The sequence below is a fragment of the Chiloscyllium plagiosum genome, chromosome 6, assembly GCF_004010195.1.
Source record: "Chiloscyllium plagiosum isolate BGI_BamShark_2017 chromosome 6, ASM401019v2, whole genome shotgun sequence".
In the NCBI taxonomy this organism is placed as follows: Eukaryota; Metazoa; Chordata; class Chondrichthyes; order Orectolobiformes; family Hemiscylliidae; genus Chiloscyllium; species Chiloscyllium plagiosum.
In genome coordinates, this window is record NC_057715.1 from 88,766,705 (window position 1) to 88,785,414 (window position 18,710).

Below are 18,710 nucleotides of genomic sequence, written 5' to 3' on the forward strand. Positions count from 1 at the left end.
ACGCTCCAGGGAAAACAGCCCCAGCCTGTTCAGCCTCTCCCTGTAGCTCAAACCCTCCAACCCTGGCAACATCCTTGTAAATCTTTTCTGAACCCTTTCAAGTTTCACAACATCTTTCCGATAGGAAGGAGACCAGAATTGCACACAATATTCCAACAGTGGCCTGACCAATGTCCTGTACAGCCACAACATGACCTCCCAACTCCTGTACTCAATACTCTGACCAATAAAGGAAAGCATACTAAATGCCGTCTTCACTATCCTATCTACCTGTGACTCCACTTTCAAGGAGCTATGACCAAGGTCTCTTTGTTCAGCAACATTCCCTAGGACCTTACCATTAAGTGTATAAGCCCTGCTAAGATTTGCTTTCCCAAAATGCAGCACCTCACACTTATCTGAATTAAACTCCATCTGCCACTTCTCAGCCCATTGCCCCATCTGGTCAAGGTCCTGTTGTGATCTTCACTGTCCATGTGAAACTCAGTACTTCCTCACTCCGTATGTCCAATTGTTCAAGAACCTCTGTCCCTATTCCTGAATTCTCTACATGCATTTTCCTTATCCAAAATGATGACCGACATTAAATCCTTATTTAACACCCTATCAATGTCCATGCTCTGTGCACAGATTTCTCTCTCGGTCCCTAATGTGTCCCACTCTTTCCCTGGCATCTTTTACCCATTGATATATGTGCAGAATATCTTGGGATTCTGCTGAATCTTACCCACCTGTGTATTTGCACACCCCATCTTTGCTTGCTTTCTTAAGTTTGCTTTGTTTTCTTAAATTTCCTTCCGCAATTTCTATACTCCACTAGGGCCTCTTCTGAATTTCTCCCTCTGTATCTGTTAAATGCCTCTGTTGTCGTCCTCATCCAGTCCTCAATATTCCTAGACATCGTGTTCTGGCTTGTTGCTTGTACACTCCTCCCAAAAGGGAACATGTTGGGTTGGTGTTCTTGCTGATTCCATTTTGAATGCTTCCCACTGTTCTTCTGTAGATTTACCCAAAGGTAAATTAGCCAGAAGATCCTCAGACAGCACCTTCCAAAATCATGACCACTTCCATCTAGAAGGTCAAAGGCAGCAGATATATGGGAACGCCACCACCTTCAAGGTCCCCTCCATGCCAGTCACCACCCAGACTTAGAAATATATTGCTGTATCTTCACTGTTACTATGGCCTGGAATTCCCTGTCATAACCAAATTTAATTAGTAGGAATCTGAGAGAGCAAAAGAAATCAACAGCACTCAAAAGTCAATTGAAATGACAGTAATCAGTCTTCATTGTAATTACTGCAGCAGTTTGGCTGAGACTGGTAAGAAGAGGGATCCAAATCATTCCCTGTTTCCCTTCCAAGTTTCGAGCTTTTACAAAAGAAAAGGAGCACATTATATACTTGAAAATATGCTGAGCAATTACATGTTATCATGAAATGTGCGTCATCTGTAACACTGAACCTTAGTCTAAAAAAAAATTAACAATTTGCACCATTCCATAACTGTTAGTTATATGGACCTTTTGTTTGGGCCAAGATCTGCCACTCGAAATCGAAAAGGAGCTGTGAAAAAGATTACTCAAGTTTTATCAAACTTACGAAATTTGTTTATATTCATCTTGGTCCTGAAAGCTGTTTTTGACCTTTTTGTATTATAACTCGAGAATTGATCAATTTTTCACACCATGCAATGTTAAATGTTGCCCACAATATCACATCCCTAATGGCATTGTGGGTCAACCCACAGCAGTTGGACTGCAGTGTTTCAAGAAGACAGCTCACCACCAACTTAAGGGCAACTAGGGATGGGCAATAAATGCTAGCCAGCCAATGATGCCCACATCCCACAAAAATATGAATAAATTTTTAAAAAGATAGCTGTTCCCAATCCATTTCGGCCAGATACTGCCTTATTTTGATAAAATCTGCCTTCCTGCAGTCTAAAACCCAATTTTAAAGTCCATATTTTCTTTTCCATAATAAACTTAATCATCTGGTGTTATGATGGCTGTCAGTAAAATTGTCTACCACTGCCACCTCCAATATCTGTCTGGATTTGTTCCCCAGAATTGGTCCAACACTCTGTCCCTCATCGGACCTTCCAAATGTCGATATAAAAAGCTCTCCTGACTACGTTTCAAGAAATCTTACCCCTCTAAACACTTTACACTATGACTATCCCTATTAATTTTGGAGAATTTTAATTGCCCTATTATTATTTTTTATGCACCTGAAGAATTGTCTACATATCTGTTCTTGTATTGCCTGCTAACTGGGGGACTATAACACACTCCATATAGTATGACTGATCCTTTTTTTTATTTTTAAGCTGTACCCACAAAGCCTCATTGGCAAACCTTTCCAATATATCATCTTACCTTAATGGGTAGTTGACCCCTTAGTTAATAATGCAACACCACATGCTCAGTTACACCCTCATCTGTCCCACCTAATGATCAGATACCATAGAATCTTGAGATGTCAGTCCTGCCCCTCTCTCAATCATGTCCTGTGATGGCAACAACATCGCAGTTCCACGTTATTCCACATCGTTAACCCATTTGTCTTATCTCCAACACACTTAGTACTAAAGTATAGGTCACCCAGCTCACTTTACTTCCTTGAAACTCAAAGTGGTGGAACTTTCTCTACCTTTGTTGCTTTATTAAAGTCTGCCTTGTCCCTATTGTACTAACTGGCTATGTTCCTCCCACTGCTGAACTAGTTTAAATTATTCCCATAATTTGCAATAAACAATAATTCTTGCTAAGTGCAAAGATCTGGTCTGTGCTTTCTGTCAACCTCGATCGAACAACTGGGGAATTTTGCATACTTTTATGAAACATTTTAACTACTGTGATCATACTAGGAATAGCGAGGCTTGATTTCCTGCACACTAGCCTAGTCAGGCATAACACTAGCTTTAAAACCAAATTGCTTTTATTGTAAGAAAGTTGTTTACTTTCAGAAATTGTGCTAAAGCAGGACACAGCCACAAAAAGCAAAAGTGTAAAGAAAACAGAGACAAAAAAATGAGGTAGAAGTATTATTGGCATTAGATAAAATCAAAGTTTTCTTTTGGGAATTAAGTTGCTCTGGTCAAACACTTTAGCATGCAGATATTTAAGTCAATGGGCATGTCACAAATTTCAAGTTATACTGGCAAACAAGTGACACAATGTTATTAAATAATGAGCCTCACTTGATAAAACACTGTTTACAGTGGTCAGAAGTTCAATGGCATAGTACAAGACATCACACTTCGTGTTAAATATATGATGCAAGCAACTCTCCAGTGTAGGGAATACAAAGTACTAGATGTACTTCATAACCAAGTTGTCACCTGAATAGAGGAAATTGATCTGATCTGAATCTCAAGCTCAAGGTGGAAGAAGTTAATCAGCGAAAGGTCAAAGAGAAGCTGGTGAAAAATCTATTTGGGCACCATAAACTCAAAATGAAAAGTGCTATTAAAAATAATGAGGTATTGTGCATCTTACAAAATGTTAGATAGATATGTCCCCAGATCGTGATGGGATCGATCCCAGAATATTGAATGAGGCAAGAGAACAAATTGCTGGAGCATTGACAGACATCTTTGTATCCTCTTTGACCACAGGTGAAGTTCCAGTGGATTGAGAATAGCTAATGTTCTCCCATTGTTTAAAAAGGATAACGGGGATAATCCAGGAAATTACAGGCTTTGAGTCTCTATCAGTGGTAGAGAAATTATTGGAAAATAGTCTTCGGGACAAGATCTATAAGAATTAAGAGCAAATGGACTGATTAGCGATGAACGACATGGTTTTGTGTAGGGGAGGTCGTGCCTCATGAACTTGATTGAGTTTTTTGAGGAGATGATGAAGATGACTGAGGAAAAAGGTTGATGTTGCCTGCATAGGCTTCAGTAAAGCCTTTGACAAGGTCCCTCATGGCAGACTGGTGCAAAAGTCACATGATATCGGGGTGAGCTGGCAAGATGGATGCAGAATTGGCTTAGTCATAGGAGATAGAGGATAGTGATGGAAGGATCCTTTTCAGAAAGGAGGGCTATGACTCGGATTCCACAGGGATCAGTGCTGGGGTCTCTGATGCAAACCGTGTTGTATCCTCTGACAATCCTCCTCACTATCCACAACTCCACCAAACTTTTTGTATCATCAACAAACTTACTAATTAGACCAATTATGTTTTCCTCCAAATCATTGATGTAGATCACAAATAGCAGAGATTGGAAGCATGGGCAGAAAGATGGCAGATGGAGTTTAATCTGGAAAAATGTGAGGTGATGCATTTTGGAAAGTCAAGTACAGGTTGAATTTATACAGTGAATGGCAGAAGTATTGACATGCAGAGACATCTGGGTGTGCAAGTCCATAGCTCACTGAATGTGGCAGCATAGTTAGATAAGGTTGTCAAAATGACCTGTAGTGTGCTTGCCTTCATTGGAAGGGGCATTGAGGATAAGGATAGACCAGTTATGCTGCAGCTTTACAGAACTTTAATTTGGCCACACTTGGAATATTGCGTACAGTTCTGGTCACCTTGCTACCCAGAAGGATGTGGATACTTTCAAGAGGATACAGAGAAGGTTTACCAGGACGTTGCCTGTTATGGCGGATTTTAGCTATGAAGAAAGTTTGGATAGACTGGGTTTGTTTTCACTGGACTGCAGGAGGTTGAAGGGCAACCTGATAAAAGTTTATAAGATTGTGAATGGCATAGTTAGAGTGGGAAGTATGAGTTTTTTTTCCCCCACAAGGTGGAGGAGTCAATTACTAGGGGACACAGGTTCAAGTTGTGAAGGGGAAGTTTAAAAGAGATGTGTGAGTAACGTTTTCCACAAAAAGGGTGGTGAGTTGAAAATGTGTTGCTGGAAAAGCGCAGCAGGTCAGGCAGCATCCAAGGAACAGGAGCATCGACGTTTCGGGCATAAGCCCTTCTTCAGGAAGGATTCCTGAAACGTCGATTCTCCTTTTCCTTGGATGCTGCCTGACCTGCGCTTTTCCAGCAACATATTTTCAGCTCTGATCGCCAGCATCTGCAGTCCTCACTTTCTCCTCAAAGGGTGGTGAGTACCTAGAATATGCTGCAAGAGGTGGTGGTGGAAGCAGACACAATAGCAGCATTCAAGAAGCACTGGATGAATACATGTATTGGAAGGGAATAGAGGGATACAGATTCTGTAAGTGAAGACAGTTATAATATGGAAGGGCAAAATGTGTTGGTGCAAGCTTGGATGGCCAATGGACCTGTTCTTGTGCTGTTTTGTTTAACAAAGAAGAACAATCTCCTGAGTGTCTAGTTGTATAGAACCACTGAATCAAGACAGTGTGGAAAGAGAACATTTGCCCCATTTAGTCTGCACCAATCTTCTGAAGAGCATCCCATCCAGACCCAGCGCACCCCCCCCCCCCCCCAAACCCTATCCCTGTGACACTGCATTAGTCATGGCTAATCCAGCTAACCTGCACATCCCTGGACATTGTGGACAATTTAGCATAGCCTATTTACCTAATCTGTATGTCTTTGGGCTATGGGAGGAAACCGGAGTTTCCAGCGGAAACCGATGCAGACACTGGGTGAACGTTCAAACTCTACACAGTCATCCAAGGCTGGAATCCAACCCAGATCCTGGGCGCTGTGAGGCAATAATGTTAAGCACTTGAGGCACTGTGTCTCCCAAAGCATTTGTGCACGGGTATGCATTATGATATAAATTAGAATCATAAGACCCCATCACTGTCAAAAGAGGCCAATTCGGCCCATTTAGTCTGCACCGGCCCTCCGAAAAGTATCCCATTTCAGACCCTGTGAGCTCGCATTTACTATCCCGGAACGCTATGGGATGATTTACCATGGCCAATCCACCAACCTGCACATCTTTGGACTGTGGAAGGAAACCAGAGTATCCGGCTGAAATCTATGCAAGCACGGGGGACAGTGTGCAAACTCCACACACAGTGTCACCCAAGGATGGAATCAAACCACTGTGCTTCCCCGATTGTGTTGGGGAAAAAATTGTTATATACTGTATGTAGGATGGAAAACTGTGACTGTGTAGTGGTTTTGGTGAAATTCTTCCAATGCTATCAAACAAAATTCAGATTCTAATTGGCAAAGTTTGAGAGGTACAGAGTTGTGTGCAGAGACAGCAACTGAGAGGATGTATGGTGATAGCTAATGGAAGACTGTACAAATAATTTCTATTGACAAACAATTAGAGATTTTGTGCATAGTCTTCACTGCAGACACCACTAAAAGGTGGCAAACAACATGCAAAGATCCAAGAAAAGAAAAAAGTTGCTTTGTGTAGTCGGGATCATACAGAGAGCGAGATAGAATACATGTACATCATTAATGTCCTACATGATAACAATACAAAAAATGAATGATCGTCCACTTCAAGACAGAAGTATAAACTTTAGACCATTAGGAAACAATTTCAAATTGACTACCTTCACCAAACTACCATTCTTCCTAGTCTGAAGGAGCACTTTTGGGGAGAACAGGGAAGCCTTGAAATAGTCTGAGTTTTTAAAGTCAAAGAGATGCAGTTGTGGTATATATATATATAAATAAATACTTCACAATGATTGAATGAGGGTGAAAAGGTTGGGGTGAGGTTTATTTATAGATCTGAAATTGCTAATACTTGATTGAGTGCAGTCTGTACTACTTATTGTGTTGAGGTCACAAGGACCGTTTCGGAGCACGTAAGGATCTAGTTGTAGAAAAACTTGAGGCTGATGAGCTCCGACCATCTCTGTGGTAATGCAAGTCTTTGAGTAATCTAAAAGTATTTGCAGTAATGCAGTAAACTTTAGTTTGTTTACTCAGCAAGACTGTTCTAGGTGGACCAGAAGGATGATCATCTCGTCCATGCTATACCATTTGAACTTGAAAGAACATGCACACAGGGCAATTGTTCGAGGTAAAGAATTTTATGCAGTGGAAGTTTTTTCATTGAGGACATCTTTCTGAATTAATATAGTAATGGCAGAAAAAAGGGAATATTAAAATAACTATGATAAAACTGCAAAACCAAACAACCAAATTTAAGAACCTTAGTTTGAAAGAAAGTTGAAAGCTTTTGCTTTCAAAGTTGAAATTATGTTTGTTGCAACTTCCGCAAAATGTAAGCGCAGAAAGTCTTATTTGAATTGTCAAATATTTGACTTTTATTAAAGCTCTGAATACTTAAGGCCTTTTACATATCCAAAGCCACCATGCTAGCAAATTAGGACATAACAGTGCATTACAAATGTTGCGCTGACCTGTCATACCAGTCTGAAGCCCATCTAACCTACACTATTCCATGTGCTTGTCCAATGACGACTTAAATGTATGCAAAGTTGGCGAATCTATTACCATTGCAGGCAAAGCATTTCATACCCTTACTACACTGAGTAAAGAAACTACTCTGACATCTGTCCTATATCTGTCACCCCTCAATTTAAAGCTATGCCCACTCATGCTCACCGTCACCATACTTGGAGAAAGGCTCCCCCTGTCTACTCTATCCAACCCTCTGATTGTCTTATATGTCTCTATTAAGTCACCTCTCAACCTTCTCTCTAACGAAAATAGCCTCAAGTCCCTCAGCCTTTGCTTGTAAGACCTTCCCTCCATACCAGGCAACATCCTAGTAAATCTCCTCTGCACCTTTTTCAAAGCTTCCACATCCTCCTTATAATGCGGTGACCAGAACTTACACAATACTCCAAGTGCAGCCGCACCAGAGCTTTGTACAACTGCAGCATAACCTCATGGTTCCAGAACTCGATCCCTCTATTAATAAAAGCTAAAACACTGTAAGCCTTCTTAACAACCCTGTCAACCTGGGTGGCAACTTTCAAGGATCTGTGTACATGGACACTGAGATCTCTCTGCTCATTTAAAACTACCAAGAATCTTACCATGAGCCCAGTACTTTGCATTCCAGTTACTTTGACCAAAGTGAATCACCACACACTTGTCCACATTAAACTCCATTTGCCATCTCTCAGCCCAGCTCTGCAGCTTATCTATGTCTCTCTGTAATCTACACCATCCTTCGTCACTATCCACAACTCCACCGACCTTAGTGTCGTCCGAAAATTTACTAACCCACCCTTCTACGCCCTCATCCAGGTCATTTATAAAAATGACGAACAGCAACGGACCCAACACCGACCCTTGCGGTACACCACTAGTAACTAGACTCCAGAATGAACATTTCCCATCAACCACCGCCCTCTGTCTTCTTTCAGCAAGCCAATTAATGATCCAAACTGCTATATCTCCCACAATCTCATTCCTCCACATTTTGTACAATAGCCTACTGTGGGATTCCTTATCGAACGCCTTGCTGAAATCCATATACACCACATCAACCAGTTTACTCTCATCTACCTGTTTGGTCACCTTCTCAAAGAATCAATAAGGTTTGTGAGGCACAAACTACCCTCTCAAAACCGTGCTGACTATACTAATCAAATTATTCTTTTCTAGATGATTATAAATCCTATTTCTTTTATAACCTTTTCCAGCACTTTACCAACAACTGAAGTAAGGCTCACTGGTCTATAATTACCAGGGTTGTTTCTACTCTCTTTCTTGAACAGGGAAACCACATTTGCTATCCTCCAGTCTTCTGGCACTATTTCTGTAGACAATGACGATTTAAAGGTCAATGCCAAAGGCTCGGCAATCTCCTCCCTGGCCTCCCAGAGGATCCTAGGATAAATCCCATCCGGCCCGGGGGCTTAACTATTTTCACATTCTGCAGGATTTCTAATACCTCTTCCTTGTGAACCTCAATCCCACCTAGTCTAGTAGCCTGTATCTCAGTATTCTCCTCGACAATATTGTCATTTTCTAGAGTGAATCGAAAAATATTCATTTAGTGCTTCCACTATCTCCTCTGACTCCACACACAACTTCCCACTACTACCCTTGATTGGCACTAATCTTACTCTCGTCATTCTTTTACTCCTTAAATACCTATAGAAAGCCTTGGGGTTTACCCTCATCCTATCCGCCAACAACTTCTCATGTTGTCTCCTGTCTCTTCTGAGTTCTCTCTTTAGGTCTTTCCTCGCTATCTTGTAACCCTCAAGTGCCCTAACTGAGCCTTCACATCTCATCCTAACATAAGCTGCCGCCTTCCTCTTGACCAGAGATTCCACTTCCTTCGTAAACCACGGTCCCGTGCTCTGCAGCTTCCTCCCTGCCTGATAGGTACATACTTATCTAGGACACTCAGGAGCTTTTCCTTGAATAAGCTCCACATTTCTAATGTGCCCATTCCCTGCAATTTCCTTCTCCATCCTATGCTTCCTAAATCTTGCCAAATTGCATTGTAATTGCCTTTTCCCCCAGCTTTTGCCTTTGCCCAGTGGTATACACCTATCCCTTTCTATCACTAAAGTAAACATAATAGAATTGTGATTGCTATCACAAAGTGCTCACCTATTTCCAAGTCTAACACCTGGTCCCGGGCTCATTACCCATTACCAAATCTAATGTGGTTTTGCCCCTTGTTGGCCTGTCTACATACTGTCAGGAAGCCCTCCTGCACACACTGGACAAAAACTTACCCATCTATAGTACTCGTACTATAGTGTTCCTAGTCAATATTTGGAAAGTTGAAGTCCCCCATGACAAATACCCTGTCTCTCTCACTTCTATCGAGAATCATCTTTGCTATCCTTTCCTCTACATCTCTGGAACTATTCGGAGGCCTATTAAAAAAAAAACTCCCAACAGGGTGACCTCTCCTTTCCTCTCTAACCTCAGCCCAAACTACTTCAGTTGACGAGTCCCCAAACATCCTTTCTGCAACTGTAATACTGTCCTTGACCAACAATGCCACACCTCCCCCTCTTCTACCATCTTCTCTGTTCTTACTGAAACATCTAAATCCTGGAACCTGCAGCAACCATTCCTGTCCCTGCTCTATCCGTGTCTCCGAAATGGCCACAAGTCCCAGGTACCATTCCACGCTGCAAGTTCACCCATCTTATTCCGGATGCTCCTGGCATTGAAGTAGACACGGTTCAAACCAACTTCTTGCTTTCTGGTGCCATCTTGCGTCCCTGAAACTTGATTTTGGACCTCCCTACTCTCAACCTTTTCTAAACTCGAACTACAATTTTGGTTCCCATCCCCCTGCTGGATTAGTTTAAACCCACCCCAACAACCTTAGCGAAATACTCCCCCAGGATATTGGTACCCCTCTGGTTCAGATGAAGACCATCCTGCTTGTAGAGGTCCCACCTACCCCAGAAAGAGCCCCAATTATCCAAGAATCTAAAACCCTCCCTCCCTGCACCATCCCTGTGGCCACATACTGTACTCTTTGATCAAGAGTGCAAACTATACTAAGTTTGTACTCTTGATCAAAATTCCTGTCCATGGCTGGTGTAAGCATCCATAATTCCGTGGTGCATTGGAGTGTAGAGTCATCTTTCAAGTCTCTAAACATTCACCTTATGCAAATTCAAATTGTTTGATTAGTATTGTACATAAAGTTTTGACCTTTGAGATTCCAGTGGTGGGTGATCGTGTTTAATTCACTAAACAGTTTTCAACAAATAAAATGTGTAGCATAGAAATAACTTTATATTTTCAGTCTTTTTTTTGCATTTGAAAACATTTATCTACTTCTGGTTTTGGAAGACCACACATACTAAAGATGGTGGCGGAGTAGGGCTCTTGACCTGGGACTCGACTGCTCCGACCACTTTTTTCTTTTTTTGTTGTCCTTTTTTTTTTACTTACCACTAGTCCTGAGCTTAGATGGTATTGGTGGCGATGAGGAAGTCCATGGCTGACTCAAGTTGGCCCCCACGCAGACCTCGGCAGTGACTAATGGGCCCAGCGTGGATCTCATGGCAGTGGTGATTGGGCCTAGCGCGGAGCTTTTGGTCATGACGAGTGAGCCCTTACATTTCTGGGGCGAACACAGGACCTGGCTTTGGAATCTGCAGCTGCTACATTGCAGAAGCGACGTTGGCAAGGTGGGCCTAGTGATGAAAAATGGTGCCTGAGGATTGGTGACTTCGTTGATGGTTGGTTCTGATGGCGGTGAAGCGGTGGCGGAAGACCATCACAGAAACATCAAGGTGGGCCTAGTGGCGAGAGATGTGACTGGTGATATTGGTCGGTCTGGCGCAGATGGCGTCGAGTCAGTGGTGGAGGAGAATTGGCCCAGTGGCAAAAGATAGTACCTGAAAATTGGCCAGTTCATCATTGGTTGGGTCTGGTGTAGATGATGGTGAGGTGGAGGAGGAGGGATGGTGGCGCAGGTGTTGATGATGACTTGGCTCAGGACTGATGGACTCTCTCTTTAAGCTTTTTCTTTCTATTTTCTTTCTTACTCTTAAAACTATTCAAATGGCGCTGGATTATGGCGACAGTGAAAAGATGTTTACTGTATTGTACTGATTTTCTCATTAGAAAATACACACAACAATAAAATTATTTATTCATTCAATAAAACATTCATTAATTCATCCATCTGTTTGTCTGTCAGTCTGTCCATTCCTTCATCCATCCATCAAAATTATTAATACTTGTCATCTGATTTAAAGCTCCTAGGATAATTGTTTGTAAAAGACAGGGCCAACTATATTAGATCCATAGTAAACTTCTATTGTTGCTAAACCTGAATTGAATTTTTTAAGAATGAATTTAGTACATAAGACATTATAATTTTAGGATTTAATTTGTGTTATTTTGCTTTATTAATTCTTCCCTTTGTGTTTTTCTCTTTTACCATATTGCATGTCCAGACTTCTAAGGTTAGTATTTTTACTTTTTTGAGCTTACTTCCGGTTAATTTATTTGAAAGGTTTTGCATCTTCTCTCTAATCACTTGATGTTGGGAATAGGTAATATCTCAATTTTATCTAATGTTTCTGTAAAAAGCATTAAGTGTAACTCTTTCCCAAGATTCCCATGAGGAATTTGGAAATTTTGTTTATCATGGAACAATCTGGCTTGTTTTTCAGTATCTGAAACAGAAAATTGACTTTGGGGAAAAAAAAAGTATAGGGTGAGAGGTAAGTATTTAGGACAAAAAGGCAGTTATCAAGGTGGGCTTTCCTTTTTTTCTGCTATAGCTTTAGCAGATGTGCTATGGAAACCCCTGAAACTCAACAGGAATATTTTACTGAAACTTTAGAGGTATTTCCTGCTGAAATTATGTCAGACGAGTGGGAGACCCTCCATGGAAATCCACCTTCCACAAACATTTAATATTTGCAAAATTTGCGCTATTTGTTCAAATATTTCATATCCTAAAAGATATTGATTGGTAAAACATGTCATTCATGACCAGTATAATCCTTTTGCATGACTGTTAATGCAACTTTTTTTAAAAAGCGATTGAAATACTAAATGGCAACTGAAAATATTTTTGGCAAAATGCATGTTCTCAAAATTGATCAATGTATAAATATCATTTAGGAGCTGAGAATCAAGAGAGATGTGAGAAGTATTTAATTGAACTGTGAAAGGAATTTAGGTGTGCGTGGCCAGAAGAATGCTATAAAGGTTAGCTTATATGATAATTGCTGACACACAAACTATATTAAAATTCATGTTACTGAGGTGCCATCAACTTGGAAAAATAATTGGACTTCACTGTCCACAAAATGGAAAATTTTTAGGTACCTTTTTTCAAAGCAAGCTTATAACCAATCGACTCATTACACTTCAATTACCTGAGCGATTGATATTAAACTTTGTAATTTTATGCTTAGTAACTGAGATTCTTTTGGAAAAACTAGTAAGAGAATATATTATTTGAATAACTTTTTTTTCTCTCTCAGAATATCTTAAACATTCTTTCAAAAAACCTTAAATTTGTTTCAGAAGGCATCCTGGAATTAATCTCAATAGTCTTATGAAATATCCAAAGTGAATGCTGTTAAGCTACTGAAATACAATATCCAATTGCCTGTGAACATATACAGCATATATAATTTTCTAGTATCCTACTTGCAAGTAATTTTTTGTATCACTGGCCCATACTGTATATGTACAAATTTTCTTCATAAACTCTGTTATACCCACTTTTCCTCTCACGTGTTGTAAAAACTGCTGCTATCTTCAAAAGACCAACGCAGTGGACTCGAGAGCCCCAGTGGATAGTGGGAGACTCCACAGCCCGGGCAAGTCAATCGTAAGTTTAAAAAAATTATATATGCTGCATATATATTTTATCTAAGATAAAATAATTGAAGAGTTCTACTTCACTTTCATTGTAGTAGAGCCATGTAAGATGCTACTATCAAAATGTGCTTTTTCTGGTAAATAATCTGATAATTGAAACACTAGCTAGTACAATATTTTTCTGTAATTTTCAACAATACATAAAATACAGTGTGTAGGAATTTCTAAGAAAAAAACTTGTCGTCACCTTGCAAATATGATTTGTCTCTTCCTTTGAACAAAAAAAGACGGAACTGGAAAACATAGAGGCAACTCAAGGCATGTCGACAGAGACAGCAGTAACGTTCTTAAACAGGCTGATGGCCATGGTTGATGTCTTAGTTTTCTCAAGCTCACTCAATTTCAGTGAGATTGAAGCAGAAAAAAACATGTCATCTGGAGGCTTAATGCGGCAGTGCCTGAGACTTGGTAAGACTTTAAATTTTATATTTGTAGCTTTTTAGAAATATTGCAGATCAAAAGGGGACCCATCCAGCTCGAGCTTTTTGCAAGAGCAATCTAGCAAGTTCCTGTGGTCTTGCAATTCTCTCTTTTTAATTTATGGTGCTAATTCAGTTCCCCTATGATCACATTACTTGCATTCCCCTTTCACGCCATGCATTCCAAACTGTAACTACTTGTTGAATAACCATCTTTTCGCTCCTCTTGTTTTTGGTTCTTTTGTCAATCACTTCAAATCTGTTCCATCTAGTTTTCAGTCCTACTGCTGTTACTCAACATTTTGTTGCGATCTCCATTATGCCCAAAAACTTCAAAAGAGAAATTTGAACTTAGTTAACAGCCAAACTATGACCCATCAATTTTTCAATTTTTATATTATTTTATCATATTGAATGGCAAAAGGAAACTCACTCAAAGCTGTATTGTTTTGGAGGCAAGTTTTGGTGGTACAGCTCTGATGGGCCAGGGGACCCCTCCTATGCTGCACGATTCTATGATCATGTTTAAATTAAACAAATAAACAGTTTCTCGTTACTTATGTTATGATCGCAGTTGATGGACATAGATAGTTTAAGTGAGTAGGCAAAGCTCTGGCAGATGGAGTACAATGTTAATAAATGTGAAGTTATTAGTTTCAGGAGGAATAACAGTAAAAAGGACTATTATATTTGAATGGTATGCTGCTATGCAGAGGGACCTGGGTGTTCTTGTGTATGAATTATAGATGGTTGGTCTGCAGGTGCAACAGATAATTAAGAAGGCAAATGGAATTTTGTTCTTCACTGCTAAAGGGATTAAGCTCAAAAACAGAGAGGTTTGGTGCAGCTGTGCAGGGTGTTGGCCACACCTGGACTACTGTGTGCAGTTTTGGTCTCCTTACTTGAGAAAGGATGTACTGGCACTAGAAAGGATGCAGAGAAGGTTCACTAGGTTGAGGGGGTTAGTTTATGCGGAGAGACTGGGATTATATTCATTGGAATTTAGAAGAATAAGAAGGACCTTATATAAAATTATGAAGGGAATAGATAAGATAGAAGAGGATGTTTCCACAGGTGGGTGAAACTAGTACAAGAGTACATTGCCTCAAAATTAGGGGGAACTAATTCAGACTGAATTGAGAAGGAACTTCACCACCCTGAGGATTGTGAATCTTCAGAATTCCCTGCCCAGTGATGCGGTCGACGTAAATGTTTTTAAAGCCACGATAATATTCTGAACTAAGGGTGAAGGAGTGAAGGGCTAAGATGAGAGGGCAGGTAAGTGGAGCTGAGGCCACAAAAAGATCAGCCATGATCTTACCAAATGATAGAAAGGCTCAAAGGGCCAGATGGCCTACATCTGCTCTTAGTTCTTATGTTCTTATGATGTTATTACAGCTACTTCTGGCTCAATAGTTTCTTTATGTACTGCCATTGTAGTCTTTCATTTGAACACCAGCGCAGTCGTGCAGATTTGAATTTAACAATAAAACAGAAGTTTATTATGGAAAGTAAGTGAAGATAAAATAGAATGACCTAAACTATTTGTATGTAACACATTTGAAAGATTTCAAAACACAGGGTAAAATGCAATCTCATTAATCCCCAAAACATTAATTTACAGTGCTCACACCTTTAATTTCATAGCTACATGACTTAACTCAAGTGTGGGTTAAATTCTCCATCTTGGGATAGCATCTTCCTGAAACCTACATATAAATGAGTTTGAACTTTGGCAGGGTTGAATCCAAACACTTCTCTGGAACTTTTAAACTAAACTTCTTACACTTCTATAGTTGATTTTAAACAACTGCCTTCCTTTTTCAGGAGCAAGTATTTTACACATCTAACATCAACTAGGAGAAAGTGAGGACTGCAGATGCTGGAGATCAGAGCTGAAAATGTGTTGCTGGAAAAGCGCAGCAGGTCAGGCAGCATCCAAGGAGCAGGAGAATCGACGTTTCGGGCATGAGCCCTTCTTCAGGAATCGTCGATTCTCCTGCTCCTTGGATGCTGCTTGATCTGCTGCGCTTTTCCAGCAACGCATTTTCAGATCATCTAACATCAGTCAAAACTTCTGAAAAACTGCCCAACTGAACTCCAAATGCTTTCCTTGAAGCTAGTGTTTCCCTGAGCTCCTCTCCCAAAATTCTAGAATCCTCTATCTGGAAGCCTACTACAGATATGTTACTTTCACTTATAAACACTCTGAAGGTAAACAAAATACCATTACTCTTTAGAATATCTCTCCCTTTTACTGTATTTTAAAATAAATGACTTGGCTATAAAATTATTAATCAATTAACCATGAAAGCTTTTCTGTCTCACTGAAAATTCTTATGCCATTAGTTCAAAATTACAATCAAAACAAATAATGTATATGATACATAAAGATTTCAGGATTTGTGTCACACTTATCACACCTCATGCTTTCGTCAGTGTTATAGTTCACATCACTGTTCATTTTTTCCTAAGTTGCTACTTCTAGAAGGGTTTTCCAACATTCAAGTTAAATGACGGAGCTGTAGTTGCTGGGTTTATGTTTGTACCCCTTTTGAACAAGGGAACAACATTGTGCACAATGCTAAAGTTATAATGCCAATCTTATGGTCTCAAGGCAGGCTATTATTTTAAGTAGAAATTTGGTTCTCACCTATTAACTTAAAGAATTACATTAAAAGATTTCACATTTTAAAATAAAAAGAAATCCTATATAAGAATTAAACAAATTAGATACTGCTAACTATATGTTTATTAACACAGATTTAATTAACAGGGCAACGTCCTGTTCTGTTTAAATTTCAATCTAGAGATCTCTGTGCATTCCAGTCTCCCAGGGTCAAACCAAATTGTGTCATAGCTTTCAGGAGTTCAGTTTAATTCTCTTCAATCTTCTCGCTATTCCCAAGCTATGGGATTTCTTGGAGTCCTTCCATCTGCAAGCAGCAAAGTGAGTGTCCAACTGTCTTTTAGCACCTCATGATAGACGACCCCTAGCTCAAACATGAATTTCTTCCTTGTCAGTTTAAAATGGCAGCTTTCTTTGTTTCCAAGCTGTTACAGCTCAAGTTGTAAACCATTGTCTGTGGGAAAACTATGCACATAAGCTGAAAATAAAAATAAAAAACAATAAATACTGGAGAAACTCAACAGCCCTGGTGGCATATGTGGAGAGAGAAGCCGAACTAATGTTTTGAATTCAAAATGACACGACTTTGAAACCTGTTTTTGCTGCCAGTCCTGTAGACATTTTCCAGCACTTTTATTTCAGATCTTCAGTAACCACAGTGCGTGCTTTTACCCCAAAACAAAATGTGCCCCCCTTGAAATCTATTGCCATGGAAGTGTGACAGACTGGGAATGTTTTGGGTACAGGTCCAAAGGAGTCACTTTCCATTCCTCCTAGACTTAACTGTCTCCATTTCAAAAGTACAAGAGGAGCACCTATTCCCCATTGTTCTAGAGTCATACAGCACAGAAACAGATCCTTCAGTCCAATACGTCCATGCCAATCAGATTTCCCATTTGCCTGCATTCGCCGTATGTTCCTTTAAACCTTTCCCATTCATGTATCTGTACAAATGTCTTTTAAGTGTTCTAACTGTATCTACATCTATCACTTCCATTGGCAGTTCATTTCATGTACTTACCGCCCTCTGTGTGAAGACGTTGCCCCTTGGGAGCTTTTAAATCTTTCCCCCTTGCTGTAAAACTGTGCACTTTAGGGAAAAGACCATTACTGATCTATGCGTCTTATAATTTTATAAACCTCCTATACCCCAGGGAAAGAAGTCCCAGCCCATCCAGCCTCTCTTTATAACTTAAACCCTCCAGTCCATTGTAAATCTCTTCTACACCCTTTCCAATTTAATAACATTATTCCTAGAGCAGGGTGACCAGAACTGCACACAGTACTCTAAAAGTGGCCTCACCACTGTCTTGTAGACCAGTTAGTCTGACCTCAGTAGTGGGAAAGATGAAGAAGTCTATTATAAAGGATGAAATTACGACACTCTGGATAGTAGTAACAGGATAGGTCAGAGTCAGCATGGATTTATGAAGGGGAAATCATGCTTGACTAATTTCTGGAATTTTTTGAGGATGAACTCTGAAGATGGACGAGGAAGATCCAGTAGATGTGGTGTACCTGGACTTTCAGAAAGCTTTTGATAAAGTCCCAAATAGGAGGTTAGTGAGCGAAATTAGGGCGCATGGTATTGGGGGCAAAGTCCTGACTTGGATTGAAAATTGGTTGGCTGATAGGAAACAAAGAGTAGTGATAAACTGCTCCATTTCGGAATGGCAGGCAGTGACCAGTGGGGTACCGCAGGGATCAGTACTAGGACTGCAGCTAATGTGGATAAATGTATAGTTATCCACTTTGGTGGCAAGAACAGGAAGGCAGATTACTACCGAAATGGAATCAATTTAGGTAAAGGGGCAGTACAGACAGATCTGGGTATTCTTGTACACCAGTCAATGAAGGTAAGCATGCAGGTACAGCAGGTAGTGAAGAAGGTTAATAGCATGCTGGCCTTCATAACAAGAGTGAGTATAGAAGCAAATAGGTTCTTCTGCAGCTGTACAGGGCCCTGGTGAGACCACACCTGGAGTACTGTGTGCAATTCTGGTCTCCCAATTTGAGGAAAGACATTCTGGCTATTGAGGGAGTGCAGCATAGGTTCACGAGGTCAATTCCTGGAATGGCGGGATTACCTGACACTGAAAGACTGAAGCGACTGGGCTTGTATATCCTTGAGTTTAGAAGACTGAGAGAGGATCTGATTGAGACAGATAAGATTATTAAAGGTTTGGACACTTTGGCAGCAGGAAACATGTTTCCGCTGATGGGTGAGTGCCGAACCAGAGGACACAGCTTAAAAATACGGGGTAGACCATTTAGGACAGAGATGAGAAGAAACTTCTTCACCTAGAGAGTGGTGGCTGTGTGGAATGCTCTTCCCCAGAGGGCAGTGGAGGCCCACTCTCTGGATTCATTTAAGAAAGAGTTGGATAGAGCTCTCAAGGATAGTGGAATCGAGGGTTATGGAGATCAGGCAGGAACAGG

At 40.4% G+C, this 18,710-nt stretch overlaps 1 protein-coding gene across 1 annotated transcript in view; it reads left to right on the forward strand.

Moving 5' to 3' along the window:
* nbeaa (neurobeachin a) overlaps nucleotides 1-18,710 on the forward strand; it is an 849,844-nt gene that overhangs the window by 259,562 nt on the left and 571,572 nt on the right. Inside the window, exons 25-27 of the mRNA XM_043692709.1 lie at nucleotides 11,780-11,788; nucleotides 13,108-13,173; nucleotides 13,451-13,631. Coding sequence (XP_043548644.1) covers nucleotides 11,780-11,788; nucleotides 13,108-13,173; nucleotides 13,451-13,631 — 256 coding nt within the window. The remainder of the gene's footprint in view (nucleotides 1-11,779; nucleotides 11,789-13,107; nucleotides 13,174-13,450; nucleotides 13,632-18,710) is intronic.